At 33.6% G+C, this 22816-nt stretch overlaps 1 protein-coding gene across 1 annotated transcript in view; it reads right to left on the reverse strand.

Annotated features, from left to right (window-relative positions):
- Positions 1 to 338: 338 nt before the first annotated feature.
- SPEF2 (sperm flagellar 2) overlaps positions 339 to 22816 on the reverse strand; it is a 75491-nt gene continuing 53013 nt past the window's right edge. Inside the window, exons 28-34 of the mRNA XM_059837010.1 lie at positions 13471 to 13577; positions 12135 to 12317; positions 10116 to 10208; positions 9329 to 9502; positions 6063 to 6251; positions 5643 to 5765; positions 339 to 638 (exon numbers count right to left, since the gene is read on the reverse strand). Of these exons, the coding sequence (XP_059692993.1) occupies positions 555 to 638; positions 5643 to 5765; positions 6063 to 6251; positions 9329 to 9502; positions 10116 to 10208; positions 12135 to 12317; positions 13471 to 13577 (953 nt within the window). The 3' untranslated portion in view covers positions 339 to 554. The remainder of the gene's footprint in view (positions 639 to 5642; positions 5766 to 6062; positions 6252 to 9328; positions 9503 to 10115; positions 10209 to 12134; positions 12318 to 13470; positions 13578 to 22816) is intronic.

The following is a 22816-nucleotide window of genomic DNA, read 5'->3' on the forward strand; positions in this document are numbered from 1 at the left end:
GAAAGGTTCAATGGCAAAGATTCATCATCTCCGCTGTCAACCAACACTCTGTTCTTTTGAACATGATGCCCAGTTTATCCTGGTTTTAAAGAAAACAGTCTTCATTTATTTTATTAACTAGAAATTGCAAATGCTTTAAAGATTAATTGACTACAGCATTACCTCATTAAAAATTAATTAATAAACTATACATATAACAAAATCTGAATAGATATTTTAGTACATTTAGAAGAATTGGACATATTCTTTTCTTGAACCAAATCTTAATGACGACACTACCATCTCTATTTAAGTTCAGAAATTGGTTTAATTTTATTTAGAAATATATATCAGACTATATAAGATGAGCAAACCATAAGTTTCCCTTTTTTTGGTTTTGTTGTTTTGAGTTTTTTAATTTAAAAGTAACAGAAAATGTGTAGTTGGAATGGGATTTTGCTCTTGCAACAATAAACAAAAAACTTTTTTCATGGAAGAGAGGACTGGACCTGTAAGACACACTTTTTACAGACTTTGAGAAAAAAGATTTCTTAATGTTCATAAACAGTATTTTTTCATACATTTATGTCTTCACATGTGTTTTGCTCCCCAACAGTTGATTGTGCTTCTTTGGATCCTTGGAGAAAGACTTTTATATCCTATGAAAAGGAAAAAGAATATATTAAAAGCAATTTCATATTGCAGTCTGAAAACTGCAGTAATAACACCTTAAAACTTGCAGTAATAACACCTGTCTATCCTCGGGGTGAGCTTTCCACTGACTAGATTATGGTGAAAAACTAACTTCAGTGGAGGTAAATTACAGATTCCCCACATTACAGACAATGTCTTCTAGCAGGGCACTGGAACTCATTCAACTGAGGTGCTATAATATCACTGAGATGATGTTTTAATATTATCCATGGGATTTAATTTCCTTTGGTGGTTTTACAAAACAACACTGTGTTAAAATGCAACTCCATTTTTAAACAGAGATCTTAGACATCAGTTTAATACTATTGGTAAAGAGAGGTATCAAGACTGTTGTTTAAACCAGTAAATGTTATTCAGAACCTACAAAGACAAATTCTTCAATTAAGTGGGTTTTTTTAGTGTGTCATATTTCAGACTGAACTTTAACAATTCCAGGGAATGGATATTAAAAAAATAAGTAACTAATACTTTGAATAATATATGCCCTCAGTAGGTTAATTTTGTGCTTAGTTCTTTATAACATATTGTCTGATTTGTTAATTTTCAATAATTTTGTATTAGCAGAATCTTCTCCATTTCCCATTTCAGCTACACTATTCATTGTAGGATGTGTAAGCAGGATGAACAAGGAATTTCTGTTTTAAAATAATAACATGCTGAACATTCAATACAAAGATAAATATTTAACTTTCTAGCATCTCCTGATACTGTCAGAATACACATTTTATCCTTTTAGGAAATTATTCCCCATTTTTAGGAGAATAATTACCAGTCGGATTTTTTATTTATATGTAGTATTTTTATATAAACGTAGTGCAATATATATTTTGTGCACATTTTGAAGATACAATCTTTCACAAAAGCAGAAACTGCCTGTGTGTAATGATGCCTCATGAACTTGCAACATACCAGAAGCATTTCAGTGAATAGAGAACAATGCTAAAAGAAAGTATTACCAATTCTTGGTTTTAGAGTGTTGCACTAATATTTATCTTTGATTCTAGGAAACACTTCACTATAAGGAGGCGTTTTCCAGCAAATTGAGTCAGAAAAACTAGTTTCAATCCTGTTTAGATAAAAATAAATGTAGCACTAAATGGAGATAGAGTCCTCCAACAGTTTTACTATGTCTATCTTCAATGAAGGAAACTTTTTTTTTTTAAGATGAACACGTATTATTTATATTTCTTTAATATAAGAAACATCTTTTATGTACATTAAATTTACATTAAGATTATTTAGGGATGGGATACATCAAGAGAAGCATAACATAGGTCTCCTTTTTCAATGAGGTACTTAGACACTGAGTTAGATTTTCCTTTTCTTGCACACTGGGACATTTAAAACACCACATGAAAAAAGCTTCTCAAGTTTCATAAGTATTACAGCTACAGCTGATGACTAAACAGTGATTCAGCAGTACTTTTTTTGTCAAAACCTTGATACATGGTCCAGTTCATAAAATTAGTTTAATATAATCTGTATGAGCTCTCCCTATGACAAGAAGCTCTTTTACTTTGTGAAATGATAATGGAGTTCTGAATGTTTCTTGTGTAATATTAAATGGCTGCTGTGGGTATAAACAGATTTTGTAATAATTCTCCAACATATTAATAAACATTTTTTCAAAAAGCCATGTATAGATTAATAGAAATCCTGCTTCAGTGGAACTCCTGTATGAAAGAATACCTGGATTATGTTACTGAAATGATTAACAGAATGAACAACATTAACAGCAGTAACCATATGACAAATAATTTAGATGGAACAAGCATAATGCAAGAGCCTGCTAAATGTATTCACAACCTAAACACATAGAAATATGATGTGATATCCCTATCTTCAAAAACAGAGCTTTTTTTGAAGGGCTATTCAGGATTTGAAAGTAGAATAAGAAATATAATGCAATTTATCCAATGCATAATATTTTTATATTAATAAACTGAATACTAATTATCAAACTACCTTATCTTCAGTAATTATAAGAATGTAGTTTACTCAAAGTAACAAATACTGCATTAAGCATTAAGAATTATAGAAGTAGAATATATCCCAGACTCTTTCTTTAAATTTATCACAATCAAAATGCAGAATTACTAAAATATGTGGCTGTTTCTGTATTACCATATCTGTGACAGTCTCGGGACAGATGGTAAAATTTGTAACAATAAATAATGAGGTCTAAAGAAAATGCCTTAATTGAGTAAATTTAATAGATGAACACATGCAGTGCAAAAGGCAGATTGCTTGCTTCTCTCATTTGAATCGGCTGGTCTAATAAAAATCTTCTCTCATTTATTATTAAATTTATTTAAAGAAAATTCAATTGAGAGTGTAATGAAGTTCCTTCATAAACATACACATGCGTCATATGCCTATTCTCATTGAATAAATTTTATCTGATAAGTGAAAAAAATGTGTTGATAATGGCAAACACTTGAAAGTTCTAGTTAGGACCAGAAAACCTTGTAATCAGGTCAGAAAAGACAGGATGAAAAAGTAATAGAATTTCTGGACATATTAATTTGTACTAAGACTGATAGAAAGGTCACCATCATGTAGGATGGTGCCAGCCCACTAGCAGAGAAAACAAAATCCCTGCAAAAGACAATGCATCTCACATAGAAAAAAATATTTTTTGAATATGACAGACGATAATGGTTGAAATGGAACAGTTCATCAAGATCCAAAAGATCAGATATCCTAACTTAAATTTGAAAATTTGCAAGCTAGATGTTCCTTTTATAGTTTTCAGCAAAACATTTTACTTTCTGCTGTTTATGACTGCATTAGTACAAACACTTTAACTTTTAGAAACCACACCCTGACTTGCTATATTTATCTTGTAAAAGATCTCAAAATAACAGCACTGTGGTTGACTTTCATTTTTATAGACATTTCTGAGGAGAATTTCTGCAAAAATAATTGATGCTAAAAATATTGTCTTGGAAAGAAAAAAGTTCACCTGTTCCCCAAATAGGGAACTGATACAGGAAAAATCTTCCTGGAGTCTGTATGTAATAGACCAGAAGTGTGACATACTTAAAACAACGGCCCCTGGGTCTCTATGCCTGTTTGCTGGTGAATATAAAACTTTTTTGGTAAACCTGAGTGTTGATTTCATGTATAAAACAAAAGTCTATATTTAACAGTACAGTCAAGGAATGAAATAGTTTGGATTGAAGTACAGAAACCATAGAGTACTATATTTGAGATACAGTCAGTATAAGCCTTTCCAAGAGGAAATTTTAAGTATTACAAATGATAGCTGAACCTCTGCATGTATCTGACTCTCTGAGTCAGGAGATACAAGAATCAACAGAACCTGCCAAATAAGTGGAAAAATATCTCATTTAAGTGGAGTGACACCAACATATAAACAAGATGTGGGAACACCTCTGGGCTAGAATATGTGCACTGAAACCCTCAGTTACTGACAAGATTCATACACACTATCCTGCAGCTTTTACCATAGACTGACAATTTTTATACTGGAACTGCCCTGAATATATCCTACCAGCCAGAAATTACACAGGTAATTGATAGTAGCTAATACCATTTAAACACACTCTACAATCTACTCTTTAAGCTATTTAACAAAGTACCCCCTAAAAATGGTAAAGGAAAATCAGAAATTTTAGTAGAGAAAAAATGTGGTGTGCTTGATTTTCAGCTATTGGCCAGTGTGAAAACGTTTTAACAAAGAATCTCTGTAAATTGCCTAGCATACAGATAGGGCTTTACTCAGTTTACACCTTAATTAAGTTTTACTTTAGGTTTCATCACATCTGGTCTTTATGAAGAGGCTGCATTATATTAAACACTACAAACTCAGTGAGTGTTCGTGTAAATGCTTTGGTCTACAAGAATTCAGTGAAGTTGGAAAAAAATCAAATTAGAAAATGCAGTATTCAATTAAATAAAAAGAGTCAGGAAGAAAGAATGGGGAAGGGAAGGGAGGAATGACCTAACATTGCATGGCATCTGTCTTCCCAAATTGGCTGAGACATCAAAGTAGGCAGGATGGACACACATGGATATAATCTTCAATTTTATTGTCTTGCCTTTGTCTTACATTTTCTATCACTTTCTACTGTAGCAAATGGATTTTTAACCCTCACTTTTACTGAATAAATATTTTATTCTTACATTTTGTCTTTTACTGACAATGATTGCGAGTGATACAATAAATGCTGGGCAATTCACATCCTACAAGGGAGGAATATAATTAAGAAATAGCAAGTTACTCCTAAGCTATCATGTATCTTCTTCGGATTTACATTTTGTGGGACACTATGGGGGTGATATCTAAAACTTCTGAAGACTGTTTATTGTCCCATTTGACATGGAACATGCACATGCAAGCACCCTCTCATCTTCTTATGCTGTTTTCTCACACCCTGTGTATCAAGTATTTTTGCCATAGTTTGATACCTTAAATAGCGTGACTCTCTGGCCCAAACTTGCCTTTTGTGCAACTGTTTTAATGCACATTTAAACGCAGATGCAGGCAGCAGGGAAGCTGTAGACAATGGCAGGGAAGAACACTGGGACCTGTACTGCCTCTGCATGCCCTTTTCTGTTGCCTGGTTGGCCTGGAGTGGAATGGGATCTACCATATATCCTACAGTGTCCTGCAGTTACGATCTTTTGGGAAGATATTTCCACCAGATTCCTTTCTATGCATGAGGAGAAAGGCAAAGCCTCATCAGGCAGTTCCAGTAAAGCAAGACTTGCACAATAAACAGGTCCAAAAGTGGCCCAGTCTTTGATGGATGGAATTTTCACAGAAAACAAAAAACCTGATCCACCCTACAGCTGCTGGGCTTTATGGCTGGTCTACATTGCAAATTGGCAGTATCTGCATTAATTACATGTACATTTCTGGGACAATGCAAATTTAAGCATGTGTGCTTGCAAAGTGTTTGGTCCCAGACAGGAATACTTACAGGAAGTTTGTATTCTTGACATGTGTTAATCAACTCTTCCATGAAAGGATGCTTCAAAAGGAGTTCAAACGCAATGGGTGCCAGATCTTCAGCACCTAATTCTTGGTACATCTTGATGAAATGCTTTAAGTAAAAATAATCTGTGGTCAATTTATTGTACAAAGAAGAAGAAAAAGAAAAAGAAAAAGAAAAAGAAAAAGAAAAAGAAAAAGAAAAAGAAAAAGAAAAAGAAAAAGAAAAAGAAAAAGAAAAAGAAAAAGAAAAAGAAAAAGAAAAAGAAAAAGAAAAAGAAAAAGAAAAAGAAAAAGAAAAAGAAAAAGAAAAAAAAAGAAAAAGAAAAAGAGGAAAAGCAAAGATCACAACATATTTTTTTAACATATGATGCAAGATACACAATCATCCTTGAATCAATCTGCCTACCTTATCATAGCTGTCTGCCTTCTCCAGACAGCTAAATCTATGATAATCTTCATCTTTACTTCCTCTAGTATGAAACACTTTGAGTAGAGATGCCACTGAAATAATTCCTTCTCCTGTGCAATTCAAGACTTCTTTTTCATCCTCGATTAAAGTCTTTTCATTTGACATTATGTTGGGGCTTGAAGAATCCTAAAAATTTAGGCACAGGTATCATACTTGGAGATAAACAGTCCGTCAGTAGATGATCTCTTTCAGTTAAACACCCATTAAAAGCCAATGGATTACAATTCCAAACTTCTCTTCTTACAAAACAAAAGTCATACACTCACACAAAATTATCTAGTGCACCATAGGAGGGAGGCATAAATCCTGGCAGTCCAGAAATATCCATATTGTTGGCATTACTAGAAATTTAATAGACAGCTTTTTTCCAGGAATGTAGCCAACATTGCACAGAAAAACTAGCATTTCTCAGAGCAACAAAACATAAAAATATTTCATAGTTACAAAATACAATACCAAGAAATTTGTGTTTATTTGAGGAGTAAACTTGGTAATTCTGGATGTTCACATGAAAAAAGCAGTATGAATTTTCTAGTCCCAATCTAGTCACTGCAAGAACTGTTTTGGCCAACAGTTAACCAGCTCTCCACAGAAATAGGTATTTTCTAGTTTATGCATAAAAATTAAGTTTACTTTAAGTAATCAATTAGGTAATTTTAGAGCTAATCAAAGAGAAAAAAACCCCCAAAACTAAAAAAAAACCTGCTGTAGAGATTTTTGAACACAAAGATGAGGAAGGACCTCACATAGGTGAACAGTGCTTTTGCTAGATTACGTCACAATGTAGACTAACCACTAGCAACAGGAAATTGCATGTAATTGAATAGACCATTTCTTTCCTCTGTAAGAGGGAGAGACTGCTGAGGTTCAGTCACACTTGGGCTATGTGCCTTGAGCCTTAATACATTTCATTTTGAGCACAGGAGGAGTAGAGTAATTTACAGTCTTTTTAACACACAGTAATCAAGATTACAGAAATATCAGCACTGAAGTTTTTCGGTCTGTCATTGCATTGCTTACACTCGGCTGTGAGGCCTACGTGACCAACAGTAACATTATTTAGACTTAAAATGAAATAAGTAAAAGAAGTCTCAGGAATATGTTAGTCTGAGCTTCTCTTAACAACATGAAGGCTTCAGATGTATTTCTGCATGCAGATATCAATGAGAAGACATTACAATTACCAGCACAGAACAAGAAAAAGAGAAGAGGCAAATTAGGTGAAGTCCTCTAAGTGCCTATGTATGAGCCAGCTACCTAAGGTATAAAACTTCTTAGACATGAGCTAGATAGCTCTTTATATTTCACTGATGAATGTTCCACTGATAATATTTACTAAATTTCCAGTACCTGGAGTGAGAATTGGGATATTTAGATCAGAGGTGCACAGGAAAACAAAGGTTTAGGTTCTTAATTTGATGCTGAAACCACTTTGGATGTCTTCAGGACTCTGTGTATTTGATGGAGCTTGGCTCAAGCCTGACACAATATCAGTGCACCATTTCCTTTTTGCCCCCTTGTGTTTGTGCAATAACCTTCATGAAACTCTGGCTCTACTAAAGCCTATAGAGAAAACTCATTTACTTCAGTAAATGGTATGGGATTTCTTTTGTTGCCTTCTGTCTGTATTCAACATTATCATTTAAGTGCATAGGCAAGGAACACAAGGCATAAGAAAAATATTTTTTAAATTAAAATATTAAAAAAGAAAATATTAAAATGATGTTTTAAAATTAGTCCAGTGATTCTGTGCACCAGCCTAGACAACTAAAAAGTCAAAGAGAATCCATAGAAGCAAGATTCGTTTAACACCTACTTCTTGGATATTCCTAGGTTTCTGAGGGACTCTCCAAAGTGAATTAGGCACATAATTTGTCTGTTTAATACACTGTGGGATATACATCAGACATAGCACAGATTCACAGAGCCAGTGCCTTGAGTGAGAAAGCAGGCATGAGGAAATGTTCAGGTTAGATGGGACGTCTCTTTCTCCTCAGAGATCCAGTTAATTCTGGGCTGAAGGCAAATGCTCCCCTTCACTTGTGACTCACAGCCTTAAGTTGCTGACACATAGGTGATAATGCCAGTATCTTACTTATATACTACCAAATTTCCAATCAAACAGAAGAAACCAAGGAGAAAATGGCATAGGAGAACAGGTTGTGTGGTTTTATATCCAATGACATGAAAGTTAGAACTTTTCACCAAAATATGGGAAATTAATACCACAATCTAATTGGGAGCATTCTGTGCTCTCTTTCTTCCTATGAAATGTGGAAAGTCTTATTGTGTCATTGTCTCATTCAGTCTCTCCAGTGTGCAAAAACTCTGTTTGTGCCAAACAAAACACAGGGAAGTATAGTAACTTCTGTCATTTGAAATTATGAAATTATTTTGCATATGTTTATTATGACCCTGTGTAGTAAAATAATGCCTTTTCTATGCTGTTTCTAGAGATGTCAATTATACTTTAAGTTCTGGGCAATTGCTGGAGTCCCTGTGGTTGCAACAGGGCAATGAATCATTTTATAATCTTGAGCAGGAACCTCTTTCCAAGAAGTGTACAGATAAATAATTTATGTCTCAAAAAATGACTTATACTTCAATAAATATAAGTATTCACTAAAAAGTAACTGATGCATGCAGTGGACTAATTCCAGTTTTTTAAGACTTTAATAATAAAAAATTACTTCAGAAATACTAATAATGTTCAAATGATGAGTTTCATTTGATTTAACAATGCATTCATCATGGCTGAAAAAATATTTTAAAAATTATTTTGTATGAAACAAATTTTTATTATACCTTCTGGTTTACAGATAAACCTAAACACTTGAAAATAACACAATAAATTTGCAATAACACCAGGTCTTACATCTTGAGATAACATTACTGCAAGTCACATTGCAGTCTAGTCCCAGGGGACTGACAGCTAGTCAATTAAGCAAAAGAATTACTTCCATTCTTATGCACAAGGAGTAATCACCAGTAAATATCTTAAACTTTCATTAATGGCAAGCAAATTTCCAGACTTTTGAAAGAATCCTTCTGAGTGTTATTAATAATGCAATGTTCCCATAAATTCAGTGATACTATTTGTAACAACTGGAGCTAGGAAGGATAAGCAAATATAGAGAAATCTAGGTAATTTATAATTTGAAAATACTACTACTATTCTCTAGTATTTTTCTGTAATATTTTACCACACGTGGAAGGGAAGCTTTCTTTTTTCTGTGAATATATGCTCCAGTAACAATGCTAAGTGCTCTGTATACACCTTCAACTGGATCAGAGTGGGAGGCGAAATAAAGCAGCATCTCAGTATAGTCCAGCAGAGCAGGGTCTTTTTTGGAATCCGCAAATAAATGGAAGAAAAACTATAAAAGGGCAAAAATAAGCAAATTAATTTCTGTAAGTGGACTTAAATGAAATACAAATCAAGGACTGCACAGAAAAGCATGAAATACAGTAATTACTGCTAATAAGAGCTACTATACGTAAGAGCATGTTGAGACTGTGCAAAACAATGCTGTGATAAATCATAAATATGTGTTAAGTAATTCAAGGAAATAAAAATTGAGTTTCGCAGAAAATATAGAAATTAATAAAACCTTGTATCATGACAAATACGTTCAAAGCATTTTTTGTATTCAGATTATTATTAGCTCCCTCTTTCACGGAAAAAATCTATGAGCTCAGATGCAGTGATCATTTGCCTCCCATTCTTTACAAAGCTGGTTGCTGTGTAGCAAAATTAATCTCATTCAACCAAGAACAGGAGTAATTAAGTCTTTCTGAGCAGACTATGATTTAGAATGCTCAAGGCTGACTCTTGGATTCCTCTCTACATTATTCTGAAGCACCACTTGACCTGAAAAAAAAATCAAAAAAATGCAGCACTTATTGAAAAAAAGAGACCCAAAAACCTCTGAAATGAGACTTAGCATGTTTGAGTAGTGATTTCATGAAAATATCTATGTTTTCAGTTACCTCTATGAGGTGTTTTAGCCTTTCTAAAGACACAGGTTCTTCACAACTTTCTGTTATGCTTAGATCTTCATTTCCATTAAACCATAAGCCAACCTGATTTTAAAAATAAATAAATAAGTCTGTTTATTTTCACACATTGAAATAAGATGGTCTTTGCACTCCACCTATTCAACACACAGTTACTAAGAGTCTAATTTCTGGACTTAATCAAACTGAATTTGGTATTAATATACTATGACGAGAATAATTATAATTTGTTTTTAATATGTTGTAATAGATATTTGAGAAGTTACTGAAAATCAAATAGGATAAAAGTGAATGCATGATTTTGAAAAAAGTGAAAATTAACTATGTAATTGTAAATCTATGCTGCTGAAGAAGCAGAATGTGATATGGAGTTTCTATGCATGTTCTGGTTTCTTCATTTTGGACATCCTTTGCCAACCCCTACAGTTTTTTTCCATACTGTACTTTTAGAAGAAACTGTCCATACAATTTAGTATGATGAAGGATGGAGCCACAGCTCTCCCCATGCTTGCCTGCTCCCAACAAGATGACCAAGAGTCCTACAGAGCCAGAGCTACAACTGTAAATTAAAAGTGCTCAGAACCAATTCTGTAGTACTAGACTCTAGACATAGGAAGGATCAGCTAGATCTTGATAGACATGAACAAATTTTCTACAGAAAAATTCACTTGTGTGAAACCACACCAGGTTGTACAAACAATATCACAGCAGGGGCAACCCACCACCATTACCTGGAGATGAGTCCCAGTACTGGGTAGTTTAACAGCATAGGTGCAGAGAGAGGACAGGTGAAGCTCAAATTCCCAGTGGAAGGTTATTCAAACCAGTTGTTTATTGAACATTTACTACCTTGTAATACTGAAGTGATTAAATTAATTGCTCAGTTAATATTATATTTAAAATAGAATCCTGTGATAAAAATGTACATTCTCGGTCTGCATGTCTTGTAACTAGCTTATTTGCAAACTCTTCAGCAAAACTTACAACAATAGAAAAAATAAATGCCCATAGACCTGCATTTTTTGTGGGTTTTCTAGCTTTGCAGAGTTTGTTTCTTAGAAAGTCTGTGATGGGCAGGGATTGGCAGGTGCTCCTGGAAGTTTTAAATTGATCAAAGAAGTTCTGAAAATTACAGGCCTCTGGACTAACACAGCCTTTATTTATTCTTTTTTAAAAACCAATGCTAGGTGAGTGGAAAACAAATTGCAATAAAGCTTTTATGTTATTTATTCAAAACAGTTGGAAAATTATATTTAATATCACCAAACAAATACAGGAACTGGCATCACTGGAGTATCTACAGACACCTATATGTGTATATGATACTTACAGCTAGTATAGCCCAAGAAAGTGAACCAGTAAGTATCATTCTAAGTATGATTAAAATGCAAAGTAAAAGTAAGTGAAAATGAGCAGAATTTTGCTGAAAGAACAAAAATATACTCATAATATTCTTTCTGAAAAACCTTGCTGAACTAAGTGACAGTTCAAACAGAAGTTGTCTTCAGAAAAATGATCAAAGAATTTTATAATTTTCCATGTATTCAAGGCTTGAATGATCTTGAGAAAATTAATTACTGGAAAAAATCTAGACACATTTAATTAAAATGCAGCTGATGAGATGAAACTGAAATCCTTATTTTTGCTTGGAGCAAATTATCTTACTCAGTGTCAAGTAAGTTAATAGTCATCAAAGTGCACACAGAATGGTTTCTTTAAAGCAGAAAGGATTTTCACTTGAGATTAATTAATCGGAAAAGTAGGAAAATAAAGTTTAAAGTATGTTTAATTAGCCTGATTTGTGGAAATGTAGACAAGATACATATCGGGCCTTCAATTTCCTGAAAACACTTTTAACGACAAAGCTCTCTCAGACCTAAAGCATTTAAAATTCAGACTGATTTTTTAAGGTGAATAAACCAAACAACATATCATTCAATTCAGGGAGTTTAACAAAATAAAATTTGATTGAAAAATTAAAAGGATGATAACCTGTAAATAGTGTTCCCGTGTAATGAAGCCTGATCCAGTGACATCACCAGACTTGAAGACATGCAGTGTTTGGAGGAGTTGTGTCACAGACGGCACTGGCCAAGGCTGAGCTGCTGCCAGCAAGAATCTGCGCCAGTCAGTAAGTTGTGAGTTCACTGTGAATTCAGATGCCAGATTTTCTAACTGCAAAATAAACACTCTTTCAATATCCTGTGCATCCCTAGGTATCTCTGGACAGGATGAACAAGGTTCTGCAGTGAAGTTTCACAAAACAAAATAGGTCACAGGACACTGAATGCTGACTGCCATGTGCAGTTGATATGGCTCTAAATAAACACTCTACATTGCCCAAATAGGCATTTATATATACCTTAGCTTGAGAATTTCCTTTTGTAAGTAAGTTCTTGCTGCCATGATAAACTTAAAAGTCTCATTTAAAACTGGTTCTTTCAAGGAAAGAAAATTATATTATTAAAATAAAGATGGGATTTATGAACACTAAAAGTTCTCAAAGAATACAGAACATGGGATACATGCACATTTGGTCTATTAATAGACAATATTTGACTGATAGCTTTCCTTGGATAATTAATTTCCTGTGCTGAGATTAGGTTTTATATAGTCAAGATGACATATGTGATTTAGTTTTCACAAAACTCACTGGAACTACACCACTTTAACATTAAAATGTTTTACACATGCACTTCATCTGTGTAAAGAAATGATTTAGTTTTCACTAAACTCACTGGAACTACACCACTTTAACATTAAAATGTTTTACACATGCACTTCATCTGTGTAAAGAAATGTCCTAGGGTGACATTAGGATGCTTGTATCCCCATTCGTGTGTGCTGTTTATGCTGGATATTATGTTCAGTGCCTTCAAGACTGGCTCTGGCATATTAATAAAGTGATGAAATCATATGAAATCCAATTAAAATCTTAATGTGAATCATGGTTTACTGTCAGAAATAGTTATTAAAACATGCTAACACAAGTAAATATTTTCATTCGTTAGGTTTACCAGTAACATCTGATGTTTGAATCTGAAAGAGAAATCAATTCAGTATGGAGGATTTGCAAGTTTTCATGTTTCTAAATCTGAAAACCTTGGATAGTGTCTTAAGAACTGATATAATTTGCAAATTGTAAATAAATAAAGTGCTGACAAAATGTCAGACTTCCACGATCCTTCCCTAGTGAAACAGAAGAATTTTAAAGAAAAACTGATAATACACTGTAATATTATTATCTTCATTTTTTATATTTAGGACAATGCTGCATCTTCTACACAAACCAATACTCTAGTTGAAGAGAATATAGGGTTTCACTTACATCTGCAAATGTTAAGTTCTTCCATGCATCAGGGTAGCAATTTTTTCCAAGATTCAAATTAACCAAGCCACTAACACTTTCAATAAATACTTTCTTTGATATAAAACCTAATAAAAAATCAATATAGAAATATGATTAGACTTTAAATAGACCTCTTCTGTTAGGAAAAAAAAAATAATGGCCACATGAGAAAGTTATTTACTTTCTTATTATGCACTATTGATAATGAAAATATTTTTCAAACCAAACATAAAATCTCCTTATTTAAAATTAATCATATGTGACCCATCTAATAGCAAAATTTCAAATATTTCATTGCACTGCAATTCTTCTGGTACTTGTCCTGATCTGCATTAAGATCACTACTCTATCCTCACTGGTCTGCACAGACAGTTAATGAGCATTCACAGACACCAAACTCTCAGAGTCCTGTGTATTGAATACCTACCAACATTTTCTTCCACTCTGCTTTATTTTAATCAATCATAAATCCATCTTCACTCTTTAAAGCAAGCATATGCTAGACAACAGGGTAGGAAACATGGACTGTTGTCTGTTGAATTCTGAAACAAAATTTAACTGTTTGAAAAGCTTCTCAGAACTCACATGTGGGAGTTAGAAATAGCTCCATTAATTTTATTTTTAAAGAAATTTTGAGAAAAAATCAATTAAGTGCAGCAGGAATAGATTTGCTTATGAGCAAACAAAAAATTCAAATTTCATGTATTCTATCAAAGCACAAAATTATGTAAAAAAAATTTAAAAAACAGATATGAGTCTTTTATTTCAGAAATGGGCTTTCTGGGTCAGTGAGAGTTCACTGCAAAACCTCTGCAGTAACAACAAAAAATGTAAAATAAGTTTCAAGTGATTTCAATTTTGAGAGATAAAGCTGATTTGGTCAGGTTATGATCAATTCATGGCATCAAAACAGGAGTTTTCAGATTACCTTTAAAACCAAACACAATCAGTGAAATGCTGGGAAGACTTACTTATTTTTTTCCTTTTCCACTCAAACTTCCTGTCTGTTTGAAAAGGCAAAGCTGTGCGCATTCTATGGCTAAGATGCTTTGTTTGAAGTGAAACAGTGAAGTGAAATTTAGGTTTATGAAAAAGATATATGATAGGAATACAAATAATGTGTTTGAGTATTAACTTCACTGTGTCATTATTCAAAATCAAGTTGCCAATTTGAATGAATAGTCTGCATCTCTGTAGACCTGTTTATCTCCAATCAGAAAAACCAGGATTAAGGCCCTCAGCACATCTTAATACAGCAGGGAAATCCTGTACATATATAAACTTGGGAAACTCAGTCTGTTGGGAGAGGAAGAAGGAAGGGAGAAACACCTGGACTTGAAGCCTTCATATCCTCTCCCAAATTTCAGCATGAAAGCAAAAGCTGGGGAAAAAATACTATCAGCCTGGGAAGTGTTCTGATGTCATGAAAGTTTTTGAGTTATCTACATTGAGAAAGAACATCTTCTAAAAGGATGTTTTTAGAAGCACAGCACATCATGTGCTGTTTCCTGAAGTACCTTGGATTGCTAATATAATCATTTTAAGGTAAACAGAAATTTGTTTTTTAATGAAATCTTCAATCCTCAAGAATCAGCTTATTTCCATATAGCACAATAAAGCTTGCATCACAGGAGCATCACTACTCGGACACTTCCTCTAAGATTCCATAAACCAGGTAACATTTTAGTGATTCATGGGGAAAACAGGCTATGGTACATGAAGGAGCCAGTGAACAACAAAAAAAGTCAGGGAAAATTTTTACACCTTCTTTGCACTAAAGATTTTCTAATGCTTTATCATAAAAAGCCCAGCTAATAATGGGGTTTTGGGTTTTGCTAAACATTTCCCTTTCCATTTGATCACTGGCAGTCTAACTTAGCTTTTTGTCACACAATCTTTTGTTTTAAACTGTTCAACTCCCACTATGATCTCCCTACATGAAAATAAAAGATGTACGTCCTGTATTTCTTATGATTTTCTGACTTCCTGAAATGAAATTTAATTTTTATTTCCTTCACAGATTCTAAGAGGATACTAATATCTTCATATCACTTTTTGTAAAGCTACATGACTTCAGAAATATACATTGAAAGTATCTGAGGGACATGGAATTTAAAGAACTTGCATCAAAACTAATGTCTGAGATGGGATTAAAGGATTGCAATCCAAATCACAATTTACATAAACTATGTAATTGTTTATATTAACTACAGAACTACTGATGTGCTGTAGGGCAATTTCTTTTACTTTACTACCTCCTCCTGAAACATTTGATGAGGAATAATTCCAAAGTTATAGTAATTCAAAATCTTCAAATGGAATGCGACATTATTCCTCCTACTGACATATGTAGGAGAAAGGAAGGAGTCTCAGAGAAACAGAGGAAATCCCACATAAACATGAGGGATGAAATATGTTCCTCACTGTGTTTTTAGGATCTTTGTCTAGACTTAGTGGATTTGGGTATATGTTACAGAGCACAGAACTGTTTTTGAGTATCTGATTATAATACCAAACAATAGGCGACTCATCATTTCAGCTCAAGGGCTGTCAGAGCTCTATAATCATGGAGAGATGCTGAGAGTGGGCAGCAACACAGATGGTACCCAGAAAAGAATACTGGTGTCTGCAAATGGTATTCTGCAAGCAGTGAAAGAAAATAATGTCCCCTAGGAAGGCAAAAGGAAGACAATTCCCAGAACTGTCTTTTTCCACTTAAAAAGACTCATTTCAAAACAGGTATGGTCTTTACAAAATCCTTTTATAAGTACAAAATAAAAGAAACCAAACCTAATAAGTTTCAGTTGAATAATGTAGGAGACTGAATAGAAAGTTAAACACTTTTAATTAGAAGGAGCAGCAGGCGTCTTGTAAAGAGAATCAGTATTCACGAAGATTTTGAAAAACTGGAGAGATGGTCAGGGTCAGTAGGTAAGATTCACCAGAAACAGATGAAAATACTTTTTGGAAATGGACTGCACAAATTGATACATTTATTACACTGTACATAAAACAATTCAAGAACAGACTTCTAGCACATTGGAGAACAGGATTAGAATTCAAAGTGAACTTTAAAAACTGGAGTTAAAGTCTAGAATAAAAGGATACTATCCAATAAAGAGAAATGTCAAGTGCCCCATCAGGCTAACATAACGAACTGAGTAAATGCCCCAAAGGGAATCTTAGTGCCAAAGTAAAATTTCTACAGAAAAGTCTCTAAGGATTATAGCAGATTACAATAATAGGAGAAAGTACATGGGAAGTCTTTGGAAATAATCCTTTTTTATTTTTCCCCTAGATGTTAAGGCTTCTGCTGTAATACAACTTTAGAAACTCTAGATCAAGAAGGATGGATGTAAAGCAAAGACTGCCCAAAATAAAGCAGTTAGAATCATCACAGGTTTAGAATATATCCCCTGAGATGTAAGGCTGAAGGAATTCTGCTAATTTCATGGATGAAGAGTATGAGAAAACATGCCCCCGCCCTGCATCATGGAGGTGACTTCAGTGTTACAGATACAGAACCACCATTTTTTGGTTTTTCTTTCTTTCTTTGTTTTCACCTGTTGGACATCCTTGGGATGCATTTTCAAAGTTTTTCTAATCTCAGCATAGTTAGAAATCCCTATTTGAAAACTTTGACAAAAAGGAACTGTCTTGGTATTATGTGATTTAAAAGAAAACTCTTGAATTCACAATTCTAATATATAATAAGCTACATATTTAATAAGGTAATCCATGAAACATATATCCTGTTGCTTATTAGGCAAAGTACATCTAAACATTTTTTTTCACTGTGAAATCACAAGTTCAGATATTTTATACAATGCACAGTACTGATCTCTATTTCTGACACCTTCAAAACCTACTCCATTTCTGACACATTGTTTATATCCAAAAGAGGCAAGAACATATAAGGAAGAACACCAAAGAGACTGTATGTATATATATATATATGTGTGTGTGTGTTTGTGTGGTATAGCATAGCACAGTACAGAGCCGAGCTGAGGAGTACAGTAGGTAGCAGGGTATTGTATTACTGCATACATTTTATATTGAAAGTAGAGTTATCTTGATTTAGCAGATGATTGATTCAAAGGTGAACGACCTCATATTCATTTCTCCCAAATTACCTGTAGTAAATCTTCATTTGCTGTTGGAGGAACCAAGGGTCTTTAATGATTTAATTCTAGCTATCTTTTGATATAAATTATTGCTATTTCCTTGGTGGTAGAAATAAATTCTGCTGGTATGCTTCACCTTTTGAAATTATCAAGAAGAAAGATGCATTTAGAATATGTAGAATTATGAAAATATATATTCTCTAAACTATACTCATTCTCAGCTCCTATAATAAAAATCAAGATACAGTAATCCTATTGTAACCCTTACAAATAATATTCTTACAGGGAAATAGAAAGTAGTTCAAGCTGTGAAGTGTATTAATCACATCCTGTCTGTTAGAGTACTTGTTACGGGAAGACTAATTTGTGCAATTAATAATCAGTAATGGGAAGATGGATCTGTTCTTCCTCTGTAGGGAAGTCTTCAGAAGGACATGCCTGAGAAAGGTCACGTTATAGTTTATCCGGTTTGCCCATTCCACCAGGGTCTGTATAGGGAGAACCAGATTTAGCAATAGCATGGTATCTTCTAAAAATATTTTCTACTCTCCCCAATGTTATAGAGTTCATGCTTTTCAACATCTGCTCAGCAGAAGCTGTATCTGGTGAAGCAGAACTGGCAGCTTCCATGCAGGTAGCCCAAGCATGAGCTTCACTACTCTGGTGTATGTTTATAAATTCAAGTTTGAAGTCATCAGTGCCAGAACAAAAATTATGAATATTTTCCCCCAAATCTACATTATGTTTACGACATGGTACACAAAACATTATTCCTCTTTCATCATCGTATTTTAACCAGGAGTATTTTGTTAGCCATATTTTTGGAAACTGGTGATTCCGCTTTGTTTTCTGACGTTCCAAATCTTTCTTCTCCTTCCCTCTGTCACCAACTTCTCTGTTGCTAGAAGAACTAGTCTTGCTTTTAAATTGCTTCAGTGCTTTTATGGCTATAATTTAAAAAGAAATAGCTAAGTATAAAATAATTTTTATTTGATAAAATATCAGTTGTAGCTTTTATTTTTTTGTCTATTTTTATCTTGTTAATTTGGGACTAGAGTGTGACTTGAAATGAATAACCATGAAAGAGAACAAGGAAAGCAGACCTATTCTTAAATCAGTTGAAGGCTACGAAGGATTCTTGAAGAAATGGTCAGTTTTGATTTTTGACTATTAGAAGTTTGTCAGAGTATGCAACCCATGAAGTGGAGCAGCATCAACGCTATTTTTGAAACAGGGAAGAGCAAAGTTATGAAGAGGAATTCATAATGGTCTTTAAGGCAAAACGTCTCCAGAAAATACTGCTGAAGTCACAAACTTATGATAATGTCCATCATACCTGGCATTAGCAGAAAGGTTAACTTGGAGCAAGTCTGTAAATACATAATCAAAAACCTGACACAGAATGCCTCAGATGCTTATGTAGTAGCTGACATGATCTTCTTAAAATGTGTTTGCCTGTAAATGATATAATTACTACTTTCAGAACAGTGCATTCTTAATTCACTGAGATTGTTCTGAACTTTCCCCAAATTGTTCTGAAGATGGTCACCCTTGTATTTTGTAGGAGCAAATCCCATAGGCTGACATTTTAAAAATTATATTTCTAGATCCCATTTATCTTTTACTTTTGGCCAGTAATTTAATGATTCTTTAGAATACCATTGCCATAATTTTAGGACTTCAAAAATAAAGCAATAAATAAGCAAGAGAAAATGCAGGCAGGATGGAAGCAATAAATGGGAAATCTATTTTTTCACTGGGAAATAACAAAAGTAACACTCTGCAGATGACCTAAAATCTGACTCTCCCTCCTTATTGTGATGTGTACGTCAAGAACTAAAATTAATGAGTACATTAAGCTAATCACAGAGAGAAATGCTATTTCTAGTGCTTTAAAAGGTCTTAAGAAAAAGAGTTTTTGTATGCCACTCTTTTCTGCTTTAGAAGAAGAAGGAAATTTATATATATATATATATATATATATATATACGATATAATTTGTGGGAACTGATTGTTCCCATTGTCGAAAAAAGTGACAGTTTGTTCCATTCTACTCTAAGCATCCTGAAAGGCCATAATATAAATAAAAGAAGTAAGAAACATGCAATTTAAATACATTTCTAGTGGGAATGATTCTTGTAAAGAACTTAAAATCTGAGGTAGCAGCTGTTGTCCACATGGACAGCAAAATGAACTGTCTTAGGAGGTTTTTCTGACATGTGCCCAGGTACCATAAACAGAACTGAAAAGAAGAGAAATATTCCTAACACACAGTAAAGATGAAAAAACTTCATTAGGCAGACACAAAATCACAAGGTAAGGTGAAAAAGAGGTGGAGGGCTGGAAAACTGGACCTGCAACTTGAGAAGTAAAAAGGGTGTAAGGGACAAAAACATTTTAACACCTCTGGAGTGCCTCCTGCTTCTTTAGGCATAAGGAAACCTGTGGAATTGTGCTGGTGATTAGGGAAATAGGGATTAGAGTAGACCTGTGATCCACTATCAGGGATAATATTCCCTGTAAGGTTGGCCATCAGTATTTCCAACATTTTTTTTAAATTGACATGGAGAAACTGGGAATATAGGAAAAGGTGGGATCTGCTGCAGTGATGCAATGGAAAGAATAGAGGATACAAAAGGAAGCCAGCCTGTACTACATATGAAACAACTAATGACGCAACTTCTTCACATTAAGTTTGTTATCAAATGAAATCAAGAAGAAAACCAATGTGGGAAAAGCTATATTAGGTAGAATTATTTTTCTTAAAAATCTTCTTAAAAGTCAGTATCATTCCCTGATACACACAGTGACTGGCAAGCTTCCACATGTTTCAATAAACAGTGCAGAACTTTAAAAAAAAAAAACAAAAAATTATTTAGTGAAGATGTTAAGATTATGATCACTGGAGAAACTGAAAACAGAAAAAAAAACCTATTTAAAAAGGAGCATTATGAATGACAGCAGCATAAGTTTACACTACACTCTGTGAACCAGGACTGTGACATTTTAAATGGAACCTGTGACATTTAAAGAGTGATCACTATGCCTCAGTTATTAAGGCAGATATACAAAGGAGACTATTTAATAATATACCAGTCAGTAGAGTATTTTCTATAGGCACTGTAGAAAAATATTTCCATAAAGTGATGAAGTAGTAAATATCTATTAAACATTCAGATTATACACTTACACAGGCAACAAAATAATAAGAGATTGTAAACTTATACTAGAGATGAGAATTATGTTACCATTTATTCCCTCATCATCAAATTTTATCAAAACACTTGAACAGATTAATATTCCCTTCTATTTTCACTGAGAAAAATGTTTCCATAGCAGTTCCTGACTAGAACTTTGGATAATAATCCCTTGCAAATTACACACCAGACTCTGTAGCAATTTTCTAAGGATGAATGAGTGAAATAAACCCTAAAGGCTGAATTATATTCTTTTAACTTCAGGGGTCTAAAAGGTAGTAAAATGGGATACTTCTACTCTTTGATGAAAAAGATGGGAGGGAGTCTCAAAAACATGATACTTTTCATCCAAGTTGTTCACAGACTCATCACTCCCTACAGTCAATTTCGCTGCAAATATTTGCATAATTTATTGATTAAATATTACTGGTGCTGCTGTATGTCCAATCTTCATTAAATAGCAAGAACTGGGATTTTAAACTTAGAAGCACTGAGAATGAAGGTATTTTTTTTGCTGCACAGATGTAGTGAGGGGTGAGGTCCTCTGTCATGCTGACTGAAATCTTAAATATATATATATCTATATTCAAATGCATCAAAACATATACAAACATGTTAAATATGTTCCACAAATTTCTGAAATTAAATAACATATATGACTTAGTAAGAGACATAACAGGAGATATAAACTAAACTATTGGTAGAATTACTAAGTTTTCACCTAGAAAGAGATACTTCCTCTGTCCATAAATTTAAAATTTTCATATTTTCAAGTCTTAAAAAACCACATTGAAGATAAATAGTCTTTAAAAGATATAAGTTAGAGATGATGAAACTATTCCTATGCTCTCATATGGACTTCAGTCTTTTATTTGCATCAAAGTCAGGTAATTACTATTCTTCAATTGTTTCTGTAAGAGTGCTTGGGGAAAGAAAGCATAATCTGTAGACATTATCCAGGGTCATCATATAATCCTGACTTAGTAAAATATAACATTGAAAAGGTAACATTTCAGCTGAGCTACATGCACACTTTAATATAACTGTCTGCTCCAAATCTACCAATACAATAAAATTCAATTCACAAGTTCACAATTTGCAAACAAACAGCAATGCAATATGGCCATGGGTTATCCCTTATGTTTACATCTTAGCAGACTATTTGAAAGTGTTATAAAAAAGCATTTTAAACATTTTTGGTTATCAGATATAGAATTTTTTAAACCTGACTGGTGTTTATTCTATCTAATTATAGAATCACTTCTATAATTAAACTGAAGGTTCATAAGGATCATGCCTGTGAAAAAGAAAAAAAATTAAAACGCTCTTGTGTGATTCAGTCATAAGATAGAAAACAAATCTGGCATAGAATCTACTTTGATCTGCTTGGTAATGCAAAACCACACCCAAATTGCATTCTCTGAAACAGCTTTAGAAGAAAATGGAGACATTCCATATGTGTGCTAATTGAAATGACAAGAGATGTGGTTATAGAGGATCACAGTGCTCAAGGGAATCAAAGGGGATGAGATCTAATGGATATTTTGATTTTGTTGATAAGAAAAGCATGAATTCAAAAAGACTGTAAGAGAGAAAATAAAAAAGGTGAATGTTATTAGCTCCATTTAAGTGTCATCACAGCTCTTCCTATAAAAAAGCACTCTGAAGGTAATATATTAGAGCACCATTAAAAACTTGATCAATGAGTTAGTGAAATTAATTAGTGCAGATTTATGTTGACTTTGGGCAATAGCACTTGGGATAATAAAACAAGAAATAAATTTTTTCTCAAATGAAAGACTGTCAGTAGGTAGGAAGGTCCAGCACAGGCTGGCTTTTTGTCCATTGGTGCTTAGAATGGAGAATAATGTGCTTCCATGGAGAGCCAAGTGTGCAGGACAGCACAAAGTTGTCTGTGAAGAACCGGCAGTTCTTTAAAACTTTAGATTCCTAGGAAACACAAAACTGTTTCATGAGAATTCTTCCATGAATATCAGACATTTT

This window comes from Haemorhous mexicanus, chromosome Z (assembly GCF_027477595.1).
Source record: "Haemorhous mexicanus isolate bHaeMex1 chromosome Z, bHaeMex1.pri, whole genome shotgun sequence".
Lineage (NCBI taxonomy): Eukaryota > Metazoa > Chordata > Aves > Passeriformes > Fringillidae > Haemorhous > Haemorhous mexicanus.